Source organism: Scomber scombrus, chromosome 18 (genome assembly GCF_963691925.1).
Source record: "Scomber scombrus chromosome 18, fScoSco1.1, whole genome shotgun sequence".
NCBI lineage: Eukaryota > Metazoa > Chordata > Actinopteri > Scombriformes > Scombridae > Scomber > Scomber scombrus.
This window is the reverse complement of record NC_084987.1, coordinates 3,597,008-3,616,269: the sequence shown is the minus strand read 5'-3', so window position 1 is coordinate 3,616,269 and position 19,262 is coordinate 3,597,008. Positions and strand designations below refer to the sequence as shown.

General features: G+C 43.6%; 1 protein-coding gene across 3 annotated transcripts in view; it reads left to right on the top strand.

The window, feature by feature from the left end:
- Positions 1-18,945, top strand: part of LOC133998985 (RNA binding protein fox-1 homolog 3-like) — a 126,276-nt gene extending 107,331 nt beyond the window's left edge. For all 3 annotated transcript variants that reach the window (XM_062438062.1, XM_062438063.1, XM_062438061.1), the window contains 9 exons: positions 397-450; positions 3,304-3,396; positions 4,181-4,241; positions 4,336-4,389; positions 9,971-10,103; positions 11,289-11,328; positions 13,752-13,810; positions 16,524-16,602; positions 18,901-18,945. In XM_062438062.1, coding sequence (XP_062294046.1) covers positions 397-450; positions 3,304-3,396; positions 4,181-4,241; positions 4,336-4,389; positions 9,971-10,103; positions 11,289-11,328; positions 13,752-13,810; positions 16,524-16,602; positions 18,901-18,945 — 618 coding nt within the window. The remainder of the gene's footprint in view (positions 1-396; positions 451-3,303; positions 3,397-4,180; positions 4,242-4,335; positions 4,390-9,970; positions 10,104-11,288; positions 11,329-13,751; positions 13,811-16,523; positions 16,603-18,900) is intronic.
- The last annotated feature ends 317 nt before the right edge of the window (positions 18,946-19,262 follow it).

The window sequence follows — 19,262 nt, the reverse complement described above, 5'->3', positions numbered from 1 at the left end:
CTCTTCTTCTTTTGTCTTTGTGTTAAACAAGCAGGCAAACAAACACCAGAAATGCTGCAAATATGATCAAAGATCCAGTATTTTTCCTTCTTTTTTTTTTTTTTTTACAGATACTGTGATCTCATTTCATATGATATTGATACAATTACAAAACGGCACACAAGTAGCAGCCATGAATTATCTTTTTAAAGCATGCCAGCCAGCTTCAAGAACTGTTTGCCGAGCTAACAAATGCAAATTGACCACCATTTCCTCACAAAAGTAGCATTTCCATATTGCCTTAATGGTTTTTCTTTCTCCAGTCGTCCTTCTCATGAATTCACAGTCGGTGAGGCTTTCTAACTTCATCTCTGCCTCTGCTCTTTTTTCTCTTCTCTTTTTCTTTTCTCTCTGCAGCAATTTGGAAAGATTTTAGATGTGGAGATTATCTTTAATGAGCGAGGATCCAAGGTAAGTGAACTAGAACGCCAGCTGCTTCATTACCATGTACTTCTTCCGTTTCCTAATGATGGCATTAGTGTGGTGTGTACATTGGCTGAGAGTAGTGGTCTCTAAGCCTGGTCCTGGAGAGCTGCATCCACCGTGCCTCTATTTTTCTTTCTCCCTCCCTCCCTATTGTTTTTGTTGTTGCAGCTCTAACCCAAGTTGTGAATCATTAGTCCTGTCAATCAATTCATTATTGAGCTGTTTCACAATTCACTTAATCCACCAGCAGGCTGCAGGTCCTCAAGCTTATGGAATTGAAACCACTTGTTTAGGGACCTGGTCTTCTTTGAAGCCTTAGGGTTGATTAAGTGAGCTCAACATTATTCAGGTTTTATCATTTTGTTATGAAATATACTATAACTTTTGATAGGAATAATGCATGCTGGGAGGTTTTTACAAATAAATGTTGTTTAGTTAAAATGAATTTGAAGGTTAATGCTGATTTCAACTCATATGTTATCTGTGCACTATATGGAAACATTTAATTACTCCAAATGGCCACATCCAAGCTGATTCAATTCATCTATGTCAGATTATTCATGGCCGAGCGCAGCAGTTAAAGGATAAAGCAGGTGTTAGTTTATATTTTTCTTACTGCCAATAAATCCTATGAAAAAAACCCAAAACCAACAACGTGTGTTAGTCCATCTCAAATGTATAATTTCATTCTTAAAAAAAGGGGTAAGTCATTTCCTAAAAACAGCTGAGTGTGATAGTATTTTTAGAAAACATTAATCACAGAGGAAGAAATGGAGCTTCTTTTTTTTTGGTGGACTATTTTCAGCCATGAGGTAATTTACATTTGGTGCATTTCCTGGCAGCAGGACAGTGTACGTGGAATTGAGTGAAAATAAACTAGAGTGTGTGTTCATGCTAATGAGGGAACATGTCACCTGGTGTAACAGTGTGGCTCAATGACGTATTTTTTTTTTAAATTTTTCGACACATCAGGCTTTTGCTGAACTTGAAACACGTTGGTTTTGGGCTTTTTTGTGGAATATATTGACTATAAGAAAAATGATGCAATTCAAATTTCACCTCTAAAAAATCGACTTTTAACAATGCCTTCATTGCAAATCTTTGATCATGTGTGAGGCACTCGAGGAAACGATGAATTCTCAAACATTTAATACCAACAAGCCACCAGAAAAATAGCCACAGTGCTGCTGGATTTACTGCAGTATCAGTCTCCTAACCACCTACCATGGACAGGTGAAGCCTGCAGTGGTGTGAACAGCTGAGTGCTACTCATCCAGCTGTTCATTTAATAGAGTGTACTAAGCTCCACAGCTTTCCATTCATAAAGGAGACAGGCTCCCTGGCTGGGTGTTGAGGCATGAATACTATTGATTCCCATTCATACCTGGGAGTAGTTTGGGCTCATATACAGGCATGCAGGGAGCCCTGGAACCCGGCGATGCTGCTGCACTCAGCCCCCTCTGCCAGACAAGATTGAGCACCGGATAAACCTGCCTCCTCCGCCGTAACAAGCATTTATTGTTTGTGCCCTACAAAGCCATTACCCATGATGCCTCTCTCTCTCCCGCACCCTGTGTGCTATATAATGAACCTACCAGGCCATTAATAAACAATCTATTTCCTATGAAGCTTTGGCAATTTGCATTCAATATGTTTGTCTCCTTTGAAAAATGGTGGCTCCACTCTCCCCTCTTGTAAGCTAATTATTTGTGCATGATGATAAAAAAAGATAGAGGGGGTAACCACAGTCGGGTGAATGTCCAAAGGATTAATTTTGCCCTCAATTCCTTTTTTGAATTTATTTCTTTATCTCTCTTTCCCCAAGGACAGGCCCTGTGTTATTTATGCTAGGAATAGCAGCCCTGAGATCCTGTGTATGCATACGAGATCACACTGCTCGCCATCTCTCACATGTATTACATCCTCAAGCAATTATCAGGCAGCGCCGGCCATGCTCCCTCTTCCCCTGCCCATACCTCTATAAGTATATATAGAAACCAAAAGGAATGGGACTTGTTTGGCCAGCATATCTTAATGCTTCCTCTATAGAGCTCAGGTCCAGTATCCCAGTCCACATAACTCAGGGAAGTGACAAACCCACCCCCAGGGGAGCGAGGGAAACAGAGAGTTGGGGAGGAGGGGGATGAAAATGAGAGGTTGGGTATATTTTGGTCAGGTTTTATAGCCGATATCCTCGCTCTTCTTTCCATCACGGTGGATGGTATTTGCGGCGACACCATTCAATTTTTTGGCATCAATGAGCCAGTGCAATAAAAATGTCCTACTTATAAGTGCAGCGAATTAGAAATAGTCAGAGATCAAGTTAACATCTCTTTGGAGAATTCATCCTCTCTCTTTCTCCTGTTGCCCATATCTTCAAAGGGAGACGGGGCCGTTTGAGCGGCACACTGCTGAAGTTGTGTAGATAATTATACGACTATTATGGCAGCTAACAGAGTGTTTTGCATCCGCTGCTTCCTGACATTCACCCATGGCACCGGTGCTGTGCTGTTTAATTGGGTAAAGCAGGCAGGTTTGTTGGTGTTGTTGTGTGAGGTCATGTCACTGTTATCCTCTCCTCCTCGGATCTCTCTGTTTGCTGTTTCCTGACGCCTCACTAACTGCCTCTAATTAATCAGGCTGCTTACAACTCGACTCTGCCGCCGCCGCTGCTGCTCACCTACTCCTGTCTTCTCACCTCTCTTTCCCTTCTCTCCTCCCTTCCCCTTTCTTTTTCCTCTCTTTGTGTGTGTGTGTTTGTGTGTGTGTGTGTGTGTGTGTGTGTCCATCCTTCACTTCTTCCCTTTTCTCAACTGGTGGCTAACGTGGCACTCTCAGGGCTTTGGGTTTGTAACTTTTGAAACAAGCACAGATGCTGATCGTGCACGGGAGAAACTAAACGGTACAATCGTAGAGGGACGCAAAATAGAGGTGCTTTCATTTTTTCCCCTTTTTCTCATATTTCTTGACTTCCTGCCTGCAGCCGAACCCCTCTTCAACTTACCTATAAACCTATGCATTAGCATGTGGCTGTGTGTGTATGTGTATGAAAGTATATCTGCATCCCTGAGAATGTGTGTGTGAGTGTGTGCCTGGATGCATGCATGCATAATGGTGTGTATAACCTGTTCTCAGTAGAAAGCGGGATCCATACATGTCAACCTGGACACGCCAGTTGTCCATCATTACCTGACAATGCAGAATGAATGCATGCCATCATACTCTGGGTTCATGTCAAATCTGAGAAGGCCTGCATTCCCCTGTCACCATCGTTTAGTGTTGCCTGCTCTGATGCTGCTCTTGTTTACGACGAGCGGTGCTCCCACTCAGTCATTCTCATCAGGTCAATAGAAGAAAATCAAAGCACTGTCTGTGTTTTTCTTTTGGAATCCATTTGTTTATCCAACCAATTACTGATTTTGGAGGATGTTCTTTCTTTTTCTTTTTTTATTCATATCTGTGGGTAATTGGTGCATGCTTTCCCCCCTCTTTCCAGTAATTGAATAATCTGTAAAGAAAATTGAAATGATGAATAAATTCATGAAAGGGTGAACCAAACTCAATCACACCAAAGTGCTACAAATTTGCATAATCATTTATTTATTTATCTATTTTTATTCTTATGTTGCTGCTTGCTTTTGGCCCATCCTGGACATGTGGATAGTAAGTGTGGAGGTCAGTAATAACAGTTGCTGTGTTTTGTTGCTTTGAGCAGGTGAACAATGCAACAGCACGAGTGATGACAAACAAAAAAGTGGCCAACCCTTACACGAATGGTAAGTGCTGAACTGTGTAAGAAAAACACACAAAAAAACAATAATATATCTGTTTAGTTCTTGTTGTCATTGGAGTTTTTCTTTTGTTCACCAGGCTGGAAGCTGAATCCAGTGGTAGGAGCTGTCTATGGTCCTGAACTGTATGCCGGTAAGATTCGCTAGTTGTCCTGCAGTTAGTTTTCTAGGTTGTTTTACTGTGTACCTTCCACCACATGCACCGCACTGTACCCGAGACCACTATCAGACGCTGCCAATCCCAATCTGAACCCTGAATTTTCTACAATCAGGTTCATCCTGAACCTACTGAACATGAAATTCCCCTCAAATCAAAGTGAATCTGAGAGCGGCCCCAGATAAGCAGTGGATGATCCAAGCTTCTCTGAGTGGCTGAGGGAGCCTGAGCCATTGTTTGCGCGGTGTGCAACTGTAACGCTGAAAAAAATGATTTCAAGAGCAAGCGCCCCTGCAACTGTTATCAGATTGTGGAGGCTGCTGCTGTGGATGGATTTGCCAAGTGCGCCAGATTGACTTTTACAGAGCTAACCGAATAAGGGAGATTGAGTGAGCGATATTGTTGGCACCTACCCTGTTGAAGGCCGGTATTCCTTCTGGTCTCAGTAATGGAGGAATGAGATGAGCTCAGTGGGGTTTTCCCTATCTCTCTCTGCCTCGACATGCCAGCTTTATTGCTGTATGTTATATGAACCCTTTGCATTTTAATGAGGGGGAAATGGTACTATTTCATTTGGAAGAAGTGCTGAGCACATCGCGCCACTTTAACGGCTTTCCTTTCTGCTCATTAGACTAAAATCTGTTCATTCCCCGGACAGCTTTACGGCGAACCTCTAAATAACTGTCCATGACAGAAAGCAGTCATCTATCATTTTTATTTCATCCCCAACCCCTCACCCCCTCCATACCTCCTCCCCTGCCTCCCACGCACCTCCTCCTCCCCCCGACTCGCGCTCGGTTCCGACATCTTCCACCGATAATTACACACACATGCAAACATACACACATCCCTGTGCATTCAGGGGCATTCACGTACTGAAATACATGATTACACGTACTGAATACATGCTATGCTACAGGCAGGTAGAAATTAAACATCTGGACATTAAGTAAGTCTCAACTTATATTAACATGCATTCCACTGGCCTATATACACACCCAAAACTAGCCCTCTGCCCTGTTTCTTTCTCTTTTTTTCACACTCAGACCAAAGCATTCCAGCATACAGAAAAAGATAACCTATGTAGAACACAGACACTAATACATGTCCCCTCTTTCATGCGCACTTTCTCCATTTTACACTTACACACACTCGCGCACACACACACACTTCCCAAATCATCTCATAAATCAGAGGGAGTGTGGTCCACCACTCCAGGCAGGGGAAGCAGGAGGGGTTGGGTGATTTATTGGCTGCTAATTTTTCAAGTCGTCTTGACATGGTGCTGGAGTTTGCCAAGCCTAAATGACAACATATGCTTGCCAGCTGGGAAGATGGGAGACATAAATAAGAGATACATTTTTGAAACAAAACTGCCCTAATGAGCGCCAAAAACGCCATTTTGGCTTTTAAAAAACAAAAAAAAAAACACACTGACCATGCCTCCGAAAGGTGGGAATAAAAACAAGAATCAGGTTCACAGGACGTATTCCAAAATCATCATAGCTACAGTTAATATACTTTTGGTGGGAGTAAAATAGGATATAAAGGCGATTAATCACTGTTTATCAGTCCTCATTTCTGTGCGGGAGATCAGTGAAATTGGGAGCCATAAATCCTGGCTCGGTGACAGCACACTTCGTCTCCATTCGTCCTGGCGCTACAGGTTTATTGTCCTCAAAACCCATTCAGGAGAATGACGGATGAGAGCCTCATGCCGGCTCCCCGCTCTTAACCTCTTGCAGGGATAGATTGGCTCCTCCTACTGATGGAGGAGGAAGGAGGAGGAGGAGGGGGGGGGGGGGGGGGGGGGGGGGGTTTGGTGGAGTGGATGTTAGGGTACAGGCAGGCGGCGCCAACCCTGGGTCCATGTCCCTCTGTTGCCACCTAACACCCAAACGTCCCCCAGAGCCCTGCTGGAGGGAGGTGGAATGGGCGGGTGGGGAGCTGCAGAGGAGGGGGGTCCAGGAAAGAGGAGCAAGGTGATTGGGTTCCCAGTCAAATGGAGGGATTTGTAATAAAAAAAAAATGGCAATGGTGCAAATCATGGTGTGTGTGGTAGCTGATTGGCATCCAGTATCTGTGCTTCTGTTTAATTGTGTTCTGATCTGGTTTACATGGAAACTTTAGTAGAACAAACCCCAAAATATGTCTTCATTCATGCCTCATTCATGTAGTTCTCTATATATATATATATAACATGCAACAACCATCTGAATGCATGTGTAAGTACGTGTATGTTTATACTGTTTATAATTAGCTAAAGCTTTGTTTATATACAGTATAAATATTAGTTTATTCTTCGGGTGTAAACAGTATGTAGATTTATGTATTTATATATATATATGAAGTTTTAATTATCTGTATTTAATTATCTATTGTCTTCTGTTTACATCCTATTCTCAAGTCTAGTGTCTGGTTTCGTCCCCACAGTCAAAAATACAAAATCCCCCAAAAAATTAATTTTAATATCCTATAAGACAAAGAACATAAGGAAATATTCACACTTGAAAAGCTAGAACCTGAGATATTTTGGTTTGGCTCGAAAGACAAATTAAATTGTTATTTAAATATCAACACTTAATGACTCATTGTTTATCTTATTTAAGTGTTTTAGTTTTATTTTGTATTATTTTTATATGCACACCTACGCTTTTAATCATACACAAGCACCGGATGTGTGTGTAATAATGCATATACATCACTTTTTAAATCAGCATTTTATCATTTATAGTAGAAAATACAAAGAAAAAACAAGTTGCGTGGATTAATATCACAATGAAACATGGAAATAATTCATTTAGTGCAAATTAGACAAAACAAATTGGGAGGTAGATCTGTATGCAACACTTACTGCAGCACATATTGTGTTGTTTAGCTCATTTAAAATAATTGGCAAACTTTTCTTCTGGATTATTCCTCATGTGGGATGTTTTCAGCACCATGGACAGCTGCCATTTAGAAATCCCTTCGTATGGTCAGTTCCCTCAGGCTAACACACAGAGAAACTCTCCTCTGCAGCCGATTCCTAAGGAGACAGGAAATGAGTAGATTTTCTTTCACCAATTCATATTTTTTTCTGCTACTGAGGTGGAGTTTTCTTGAGGACTCATGAAAAGCTACCAGCTGTGTAAATGACAGAAAAGAAAAGGCTAATTGCCATCTTAATATATGTAGACAGATCCACTCATTGTTGGAGTGTACGTTAGGGGGATAATTAAGCTCCAGACTCTTGATTAGATTAAGCTGTTTTTGGTCCCCAGTGCGTGGATTAAGTGCTCATTGCCCGATGTATTTGAGCAGGAAGTATTAGAGAGATCAACCTTGTGGAAAATCAGATCTTTCTTTATGGGAGCCGGTTATGACCCCATCATTGGCACAGAGCTGGATTACCTCAGGTCCAACTGGCTCTGCAGGTATTGAGCTTCTCTCAAGTTGACACATATGACATATGAGGTGCAGCGTGACCCCGCCGCCCTCCAGCACATAACTCATATTTTTCTCCAGCCCCCCTCCTGGAAAAGGTGTTTGACTTTGGTGGCTAGACCAGGTTTGTGCTTTCATACACCGTGGCTGTTGTTGCTTTTCACAGGCTTACTAAGGTGTGACAGTGCCTTTGATTTATGGGTTATTACTGAAGCAGTGTAGCCTATCGCCAACTCATTATGAGTTTACATTCACATACATCAATGCATGCATATTGCATACAAATTCCCCCCCAAAAAAAGAGCAATTGGACTTTCTGAGGCCCTGAAATAGTGGCGATTTGTTAAGAAGAGGGGGGGAAGAAAAAAAAACACCTCCGAAATTATCAAAGAGGATTGTTTTTGCGCCCTTTAGCAACTGCGCTGAGATGTCCACCGCTCCAAAAAAAGAGACTAATTTAAATGTCAAGGTCAGTATTATAAATCACTTGGGGGAAAGGGGGGCACCCTGCAAGTCCAGGCAGTCTATTGGTACGTTGGCAGCAAACAAAGTGCCCTGCACCTCAATGGGTGGTTGGAAGGGGGGTGCTATGTGGGCGTTACCTGGCCAAATGAGACGCAGAGTTTGAATATGTGTGCGGACCCACTAATGGAGCATGATGTTAATGGCAGAAGACATTAAACCTGGCTCTCTGTGTTTTTAAAAGGACTACTAATCTGTCTCCCTGTCAGCTTTATTGAAGCAGCGGGGCTAGGGTGTGCATCGTTCATTAGGATGCTCACTGGTCTCATGCACCTGCAGGGTTAATACCGCAAACGGCACAGTAACGCCGGGGCCGTCATTCCCCAGGCAGAAACCTATACGCCCGGGTTATATACGAGCTACCATGGATCTTCATTGCAGTCTAGTTTATCTGCGATTGCGAGGGACTGTCTGCTGTCTTCTTTGCAGCGGTGGGTTCCATCTTAAACGCCTTGGATACATGTTATTAACCTGCCTTACTCCCTCCAACTGAGCCACCCGTCCCCCCCCTTCCAACGAGACCAGATAGGAGCGTCGTCACTACCTATCACAGTGCAAATGTGTCAGTGGTGAATTCACCCAAAACATGTCATGGAAATGAATAAAGAAGAATAAGGTGACAAAGGGGTTGTTGCTGGGGATGAAGAATAATGGGGATGGCTGTGCTGTGATGGACTAGGTGTTGGGGGAGGGAGAGGGGCTGAAGAATAGAGGGGAAGGGGGTTGTGAGGGAATTTCGATAGCTGGAAGAGAGGAGGCCCTACTTAATCATGGCTGGAGATCGGTGTGTTTGTATGCACCTCCACAGCTTGTAATCAGACATCCACTGGACTGATTGAAGGTTAAGTAGAGAGCTGAGGATCACATCGCTTGTCCTCTAATCTGTGACCACAGATGTTTTGTCGCACCATCCCTCCGACCCCTTCCTACTCACCCTGACGCCTTTTCACCCCAACTCACCCTTTCCTGATTCGCTGGTAGCCATCAGCCATCAGCAGAGGACTTATGTAGCTGTGTGATTGGCTAAAGATGGTCCCAGATGGGTTATGAGATGGGGTCATGCTGAGGTTTGGGCCTCGACAGTCCAGCCCATCTGCTCCACTTCCCCTTGGGGAAGTTCTGAACATCTAGTCAGGTTGTTCAACAACCTTCACCTCCCATTTGTCTGTACTCAACACCTAGAAACGCCCTCTACCTCTCCCCCATCCACCCCCCACTCCCCCACTGTTCTCCTCACTGCTAGCCCATTGTATCTAAACTATGCAAAAGCCGTGGTGCGAAACTAGTGGTATTGCATCCATTACCTGCCTATGCTTCAAGGCTGCCCCTCACCAGGCATCAGGAAAGGATGCGTACAGCAAATGTGGATCCTTGCTGAGTACGGCACAAAGCAGCGAGCTGGGAAAGGGGAGAGTGCTCGATGAGGCGCACCTAGAAAAGATTAAATCTATTGTTTCCTTGTCTTCCCCATAATGCATTCTGTCATAGGGAAAGCAGTGCCACACGTCTCTCTCTAATGTATTCTGTCATAAGGTAAGCAATGCCAAGTCGAGGATGTTCTCTGAAAGTCATTTTCTCTTCTCTTGTGTGTTTCTTTCTCTTTCCTTAGTAACAGGGTTTCCCTATCCTGCCACAGGCGCTACAGTGGCCTATAGGGGTGCCCACTTGCGGGGTCGGGGGCGGGCTGTGTACAACACGTTCCGCACAGCTCCACCACCACCACCGATCCCAGCTTACGGAGCGTAAGTATCAAATCTCTAACCTCAATCTAAGAAAAAAAAACAATGAGAACCTCAGATAGGTGCCAGACTTTTTTAATTGCATTCATGTTGTAGTATTTGCTCCTGGTTGTCTTTTCTGTTTTCATGCACACATCATTTGCATGTTACATTCAAAGTGTAGGTGTCTCAGTTGGTATTTGCCATATATTTACATGATTACGTTTTAAGAGCCTGAACGTTATGCCTAAGAGGGATTGAGGTGATGAGTATCATTACATATTGACAAAACAAGTTAGAGTTAGAGGATTGGACTGAGCTCACTCAATTTTGTGAAACTTCAATATCTAGCTATTCCAGTGTTTGATTTCAACTACCAGCTATCAGGTGTTGCTGTCCATTTACTTTGTCATTTGTTCTAAAGGGGTCTTGAGGGAATAGAATCGTTGTTGGTATCTAGCTATGTATATGCCGTAACTGTCTTGGCTCATCCTTATATTTGAACGCTTTCTGTTGACAAAGGAGGAACAAACAAAGCCACAGGGAGAGCTGTAGAGGGCTGAGATAGCGTATAACAGGTGCAGATCTCACTGGACTGTGACCAGGGCCTATGCTGATCTCCTGGCTTTGTGCAGCCCCTGCCTCACACTCATCTCTTATCAGCAGTGGTCTGTGTGGCCGTGGGAGAGGTCTGACGGAGGGCCGGCCGAGGGCCCAGTATAGCTGTCTATCTGTGATTAGATCAGAATCCGTCTTACTGCAGAGAGACTCGCAACTGAAGCTGGGACTGGAAACCCCACGTCCCCTTCCCCCCCCCCTCCCTCCCTCCCACCCACTCCGGGGCCCTTTGCTACTGATGGCAGCTGGTTGATTTATATAGCGGAGTCATGTGACAGAGCTCCTTCGCTGCCTTCTTTTGTCCTCCCCCCTCCTCCCCACCACCACCAGCCCTCCTGACAACACTGCAGCAACTGGAAAGACAAACAATTTTACCACAGCAGAAAATTGGACGGGGATGTGAAACGGTTGCACTTTTCGCTTTAATGTGTCATTCATTATTTGTGGTACAGTACACTAAAGCGGCTAAGAGCTGACCCCACAGACCTACAAATGGTTGAAATAGAAAGAACACCAAGAGCTGAGACTCGGCTGGGTAGCGTGCACACCAAATCAACTAACGCTCCTTTTCTTCTCCTTCAATTTTTACAGGGTGGTGTACCAAGATGGCTTCTATGGTGCAGAGATCTATGTAAGTACATTTAGCTTTTTCTTCTTGCCCCGCTTAGATGAAACAGAAGTAAAGCAGACAAAAAGCCCAGCCCTGGAGACAAAAACGTGATCCCCTCAGCCCTCAGCATTCTCCCAGCCTTGCTGCCAAGCCGGCGTCGATTAGGCCTCTGTCTGCTGTGCCAAGAAACCCGACAACAAAATTTAAAACCCCCTCAGCTCCTCCCCTCCTCTCTCTCTTCTCTCCTCCTATGATCTCAGACTTTGGCAAAGAGGCAAACCCGGGCTCAGTGTCCCGTGTCAAGTTAGGTCATTTCTTGCTTTAGATTTGTCTGGGTTTTTGGGGTGGCTTGTCTTCTGCAGCCCCCTTCCTCCCCCACTTCTCGCTCCTCTCTCTCTCCTGTTTTTGTGTTTGTGTACACTCCAAGGGTTTGGCTGGGATATCCCTGCCTGCCCCAGGGGGTCTTGTGCAGGCCTGAGTGGAGCCGGTTCCTCCCAGCCATCACCATGTGGGAGATAAGAGGAGCAGCAGCAGATAAAGGGATTAGCCGTCCCTCTGGAGCTGTCCGTGCAGGCAGGGTCACATCTGGGGCTGGCCCTGCTGCACGTCGCCCTTGACAGAGAAAAGCATGGAGGCTGTGGAGATAATGCTAAAATTACCACGCTGCCCCACTTTGACATCAGTCCAAACGTTTGCGGGGGGATGTAATTTGTCCCTTTGATTCTGCTGCCTTTTTCTTTCCTGCTGCCGTCTGCTGAGATAGCGAGATGACAGTGGGCACAGCAGCAATGACAATTGCCTCTCACTTTCACCCTGACAACGACCAGTGTCTGGGAACGAAATGCTGAACCCCAGTGATATATGACTTACACACCAGCCCACATGATAGGACTGTATTTCACTGGATTTTATGGTAGCGACACCCACCGCCACAGAAGAGACATGGGCTGTGCTCTGACTGATATTGTTTGTCTCTCACACTTGTTCGGCCACCTCCAGCTAAGTCCTGCACCCCGGTGTCCCTTGACCAAGGCCTGGCCAGGTCGGTCCATCACTCAACCAGTCAGGCCAGCCCCTGGTGCTTTACTGCCATTAGTTTTGGCACTGGCCACTGCACTGCTTCAGACTGGCTGAGTGTGTGTGAAGGTCTCGAGTGACCAAGAGGAAGCCATCCCTTAGACCCTTAGTGTCCTCCACGATCAGTCAGTGGACACAGCCAGCCGATGTGTCGAAGCTTCATTTTGGAAATAGATGACCTGCTAACACATTAGTAGAGGGATACAGAATGCATACACACATAAATATACTCCACATATGTCGCATGTGCTAATACATACTGTATGTGTAGGCGTGCATGTGCTTCCATGTCAAAACACATGAATGCACAAACACACATGTACACACACACAAAACAGACAAAATAACAAATGTGCTGCACTGTTGTGTGCAGGATTTGACAATGTTGGAGAGTGATTTATTGGTCCGTGTTTGTTCAGGCTGTTGCTGTAATCAGCACAGTCCCAAGGCATGGTCGTCCCACAGGAAGTCATCTGCCTCAAGTGCTGCGACTTCCTGTCCCAGTGGAAATCCTAGAAGGGAATTGGGGGGGAGCGGGATTCAACGTTGCGGCCCCTGACCTGATTTCATGTGCAGCCGCAGCCGCAGCCGCAACCATCGCACCGTTGCCTCTCCGCCTTTACCGCTCTCCATCGGACGTCTTCCCCCTCGAGTTTAAAAATGAATGAAAACATGCATTATTAAAAGCCACCTATCCACCGTATGGACGCAGATGGGCACACACTCCACTGCCACTAATAGAAAAACAGTGGGAGAACAGCTTCATTTTTCAAAGAGAGTAATAGCAGCACTCCACAATGAGGTCTTTAATTCCTTCCCCACTCCGGCAAATGAATACAGCGGTCCTGACTCCCCAACGGTCCGACCGTCTTCTGCCTTCTTACTTCATTTGAGAGCCAGGGGGGTCGTGTAAAGGAAAAAGGGGCTCTTCAATAATGTAACAGCAGAGCCTCCTCAATCTAAAAATGGGCTGAATTTAGGGAGTTGGCTCACGTGGCCTCTGTTATGCTGTTTGCTGTTACTGGGATGAGTGCATAGTGTCAGTGACTTGCTTCCCCGAACACCCCCCCCCCCCCCCCCTCTCTCTTATATTCAACCTCTCAGAACATCATTCATCCCCCTGTTACCACCACCTGCCTAATACACCATATATCAAACAGCCCCCTCTGGTGTCTGAAAGGCTACCTGCAATTTTAAGGAATGTATCTTACTGGTCAAAACATTGTGCAGTGACATTTAACTATTAAGGCAATTTAAGAGTCTATTCTATATCTGTATTGTTGTTTCCGTGTGTCTCAGAGAGCTAACCTTTCTCTGTGCCGGTTGTGCTTAATCATTGATTAACTAACACTGTGGTATTTTTGCAGGGTGGATATGCAGCATACAGATTTGCCCAGCCCACCACCACCGCTGCTTACAGTGACAGGTGAGAATCCTTCTCATGCCGTTTTCATCTTTTTTTAATAAGTGATCTGTTGTAGAAGGAACGTATAAAGATAAATATAAGCATCAGGAATCAATATATGAATCATTACGTAATCACAGTGGTCTTAAAGGCAAAGTCCATTTTAAAATATTTCATTCATTAGACTCATGTTTCTTTTATCTCTGAGTCCATTTTGTTATTATTTTGGGTATGTTTCCATCAAGACAATGTGAAGATTTTCGGCACAGCTCGAAAAGCTATTTCAAATTAACAGAACATTATTTTTTAGATCTAAATGTCAAGAGTCTCTTTCTTCAGCTACTAGAGCAGCGATAAACTCCATTTTACCATCAGTAGTTTGCATAAGAAACAGATTGTAATGCAGATAACATGCATGTTGAGTTCAGTGTAAAATAAAACATAAAGCTTTGTAAGATACTATGTTCAGCTGGGTATTTATATTTATGTGCATGTTGATTTTAAAACAACAATCTGATCCTTAGGGCTGTGGAATAGAGGCAATTACTGACTGAAGTAGAAATAAATGAAGAAGATTGGAGGAAAATTAGTGCACTACAAAACATACTTAATCATAAATGTAATTATTGGATTAAACTGAACATCACAGATTGAGATCTATCAGTGTAGAAGAAGCAAAAGGTGGATATTTGTTTTAATTAAATACAACAGTTCTCCAACAAAATAAGCGACACATCTGTGGGCCAAACGTAGATAGAGAATGGATTTGATGAATGAGGAGCTGCTTTATTTGTGTTTCTTGGAGGTTTTTTCTCCTTCTCAAGTCTCCAGTTATCTCATCTATTAAGGAAACCATTGTATTCTTTTTAACTCAGAGCCAAAGAAAACAAGAGTAACCTTGTTGGACTCGATGAGAAAAAGCAGTGATATATGTTGCGGCTCTCCGCTTGTGATGGGAGAGTGGGTATATCACTGTGGTATTTATGAATGGCCTCAGGTCTGAAGGGAGACGGGGAGAGGGAGAGATGGACCTGCAGGAACTCTATCACTTCTGAGTGATGTCACTCTGGTTCAGGTGTGCTCCGTTTGAGGAGGCGTCGCTGATTCATTTCGGCCCCTGAAAGCCGTTGTCAGCCGGGATGTGGGCTGGTTTGGGAATCTAATCTGGGAAGGATTGAGCATGTCACTTGTGATAACGTACACCCTGCCTGAGAGCCTGAAGATCATATCGATAATGTAAGATTTATCAGGCCTCGCCGCGGCTCGAATTATGAGCAGCCGTGCTCGGCGAGAGCAGAAATTGGACAGCAGCTTTTTTTTTTCTCTTCCCCCTCTCGGAGTGATTTAATTCCTGTTTCTCTTGCCTATACTTTTCCCTGAGATTTAATGTAATTCACCTCCAAGTTGTTTGTTTTGCTTTGTCTGTTTGTTTCCTTTTGAATAAGCGGTCATGCCCATTGGATCAATAGGGGTTTGTCTGTATTGTCTCAGCAATACCTTATCAGACTTAACCATGCAGCAGTCAGCCAATCATAAAAAGAGGTCATGAGAACTGTGGAAGGTGTGTGAAAACCTCTAAAATAAAATATGAAACATTTATTATCTGAAAAGCTTACAATGCACATGAGCCGTACTACCAAAGCCCTTTAAGTAACTAAACAGAGCTCATACATACCAGCAGTATAATGTCTCAAAAAGGCCTTTTAAAGGAGCCAGTCACAATGTAAAGACCCGGCCGGCTTCCCATCAGCTCTGTTGAGGCTCTGTGACATTGCACAGGCGGGTTTGACCTGTCGGCCGTCAGCAGTGCCACTCTGGTGAGAGTCATTTTGTAGATATATTAGCTTTAGTGGGCCTGTGGGGTTCGGTGCTCACTGAAGATAAGAGGACCACGGAGACTTCCCCTGACCATCTCATGGCACCGGACTCCTCCCCAAGGAGCCGAGACAGCCCTTCTGATTTCATGTCCTACTCACTGACCTTGGGTGCTGCTGGACTTAAATGGGCCGAGCCATATTTAGATCTTATATAACTCAATGTAGCTCATGCGAAAGGCATGAACGCTGTATGTCTTGTTGTCTCCTTTAGGAGAATTTCCTCCTCTCTCCACTTTTTTTTTTTTTATTCCTGGTTGATTTGGTGCCCTCAGTCCTTGGCTGGGTGTGCCTTATCTGCTCCGTGCAGACCCTCATTTGCAAGCAAGCATTGAAGAAAAAAAAAAAAAGAAAGTAAATAGAGGAATATGTGAAGTCGAGTAAATAAATAAATAAGGCAGACACATCTTGTCCTGTCTCAGAAGGAAATTGGAAGGATTAGTTCCAAACCAGCAACAATGAAAAGACAGGGGCGTGAGCCCAGTGTGCAGCCTGGGTAAACAAGAACAGGGTGAGAGACCAAGCCCTCCAGCTCCAACTGGGTTTCCTTCTCTGCATCTTCCTTTCTCTCTGTCTCTCTCTCTCTCTCTTTCTCTCTGTGCTCATTACCTATTCCATCCACCTAATCAAGATGACAATGAGAAGACAAGTATAATTCACCAACCTTTGAACTCCCCTTTTTGAACCCCCTTGTATAATGTAGGAAGCCCAGGAGGCTGAGGAGGGAAATAATTGATTGTGTTAGAGACTTGAAAGAGTTGACTTGAGGGGTTGAGCATTAAACAAGCATGCATAAATGTTCTGCTCTCCTCGTCAATGATAGATCAATGACCATGTTCTCTGTGCCTCCCGTTGTGCAGCTATGGCAGAGTCTATGCAACAGCAGATCCCTACCACCACACGATTGGCCCTGCCGCCACATACAGTGTGGGGACTATGGTAAGTCTATGACACCGCTGTCCGTTTCTGTCTGTCTGCACCCTGTGTGAAACATCACGACACAAGCTAGTACACACACACACACACACACACACACACACACACACAACTCACACTCTGAAGTAAAGACCAGAGACTGCAGTCACTGGTTTTTATTTATATATTTATTCATTAATTGATTTAGTTTTTGTCATGCTATCTGGCACTCCCTAGTGGAGCTGAGCAGTACTGTAAAAACCCCAGCATGTGGAAAATGGCTCAGACATTTAGTGCAACAAACTCATGTTGCTTTACGCCATGCAAGCTCACCTCATGCAATATTGATTTCACACGAGTTCCTGTTGAAATGAGAATGAATGATCACTGCAGTGTTTTTTTTGTTTTGTTTTGTTTTTTTAATCAACTTTGCATCTTAATGACTACATTTCCAAGCTTTCTCTTCATTCTACATCCCTCAACTCTCCGCAGAGTGAGTTGGGTCATCTTTATTTTTTCCCATTCAAACCAAACGAAACTTGAAGGGATGATGTTGAATTGTTAATGTCTGTTTTTAGCTAGCTTTTGCAGCTACTGTAACATCAAAGATGAAAAATGATGATAAATAAAAGAGCATTTTTTTTTTTTTTTTTAAACAGAGAGTTTCTCTTTGGTTGTTTTCTTTTTTTTTCTTTTTTCTTTTTTTTCTTTTCGATGATGATGATGAGGGGATGGGACCGGGCTCGCAGACCAAACCTAGAGATTAAGGACCATCAAACGCATGCAGCAGCGTGCCGTGGGACATTAAAAAAAAAAGAGAGCAAGACGGAGGGAGGGAGTTGTCTCGGCCTCCCCTCCTACCCACAAGCTCGATCGGAGGCATGCTCTGTGCTTGAGAAATGAGTCAAATTTACTATTCTGGCATGCATGCAATTTTTCAACAACATAAAAAAAAAAAAAGCGTACAGTTCCCCGGTGCAGCTGCTAGCTAAAAGCTTTCATTAATTAAGACATTTCTTTTTCCTCTTCATTTACTTAATTAAAAATGTGCTTGAATGTTTTTTATTCTTTCTTCTTTTTCCTCCAAATTTCCTTCCATTTCTCTGACACTTTAATCGTCGTCTCGATGAAAGTAGAAGACAGGATTTGGCCCCCAAAAATATCAGAGCTAATGTTGTGTGTGTTGGGAGCTCAGGGAGTTAACACGGACTCGGGAGGGTGTGTGTGCTGGTGTGTTTTGTGTGGTGTTGAACATGTGGCAAGGCTACAGGGAGATGGGACTGAGCTCTGTGCCGAGGCCAACATCTAATAGACTGTTGAGCCGAGGAGAAAAGACCCGTTTGGTTCCTAATTCTTTAATCATATATGATTAATGGGTCTCCAGCAGAAAGGAGTCATTTTTGCATTTAAAAGCTATACAATAATTAGTTCCTCTGAGGTTGAGGTTTGAAAATTCTCTCTGCTCATTTTCAGCATACAGAAAGAAGCATCTCTTATGGATAAAAAGTTTTGTAGAAGCAAGAGGGCTCCCCAAAATTAGGCAAAAATTAGCCTTTGAAGACATTCAGTAGCCTTTGGAGTTTGTCTGAATTCTTAATTGCAGCAGAGCCACAGAAAGATGAGAGGAGGGACTGTGTGTGTGTGTGTGCGTGTGTGTGTGTGTGTGTGTGTGTGCGTGCATGTGCAGGTGTGCATGCATAGGCCCCCTTGCATGCTTTATGTGTATCTGCCCTAGATATCTTGAGCATGGTGCTAAATCTAAGGGCTAATATCCTGTGGTGGTTTGCCCCTCCTGAAAGGTGCAGACACCTCCGCTAGACTTGAAAAGGAGCTGTGATTAAACCTCTCTGAACTTATCCTGCTTTGGTTGAATCTCGGATATTGTTACTACCCAAAAAAAGGAATATTTTTCCTCTAGGGAAAAAGCACATCATTTTTCAAAGTATCGTTTAATGTAATTAATTCAAGAATATAACAAAAAAAAAGTATTTCTATTTTTTTTTTAAAGAAGAATTTTTTTTTGCCTCTATGGTTAAAATAATTTAAATGACTTATTTAATGAAGCTCAGAAAACCCACCAATCCACCTTAACTCCTGCTGACCCTGTTCCTAACACACACTCTAAATGTATGCAATTAGAGGATCAATTTCACAAAATAAAGTATGGGCTTAAATATATATATTAACCTGTCAATCTGCTTCATGATAATTGCCGCTATAAAACATATCTGGAAAAAGGAAGGAGATTTGTGGAGAAAGAAAAAACCGACTAAAGCTGTCACCTGAATACTGATTGGTACTTTTTCATCTTTGATGTTGCAGGCTAGCCTATACAGAGGAGGGTACAGTCGCTTCACTCCCTACTAAAAGAAAGAAAAAAAGCGAGAAAAGACAGAGACATTTCCCCAACAAACAAACACAAAAAAAAATAATATTTAAAAAAAAAAAAAAAAGAAAAGGAAAAAAAAAAAATACACACAAAACAAGTGAACACCCGGTCCTTGGTGGAGAGCTAAATCAAACTAAAAGCTTCCAGGTCCCCATGCTGAGCCCCTCCCCTGACACCCTCTCAAGCCGATATTTCTACAACAACCTTTTTGATGTCATCATTGGTCTGCTCTTGTTTTGTATTCATTTTGTGCTTTTGGTTTTTATTTCTTTTGGAAAGTTTTATGCACATGTGC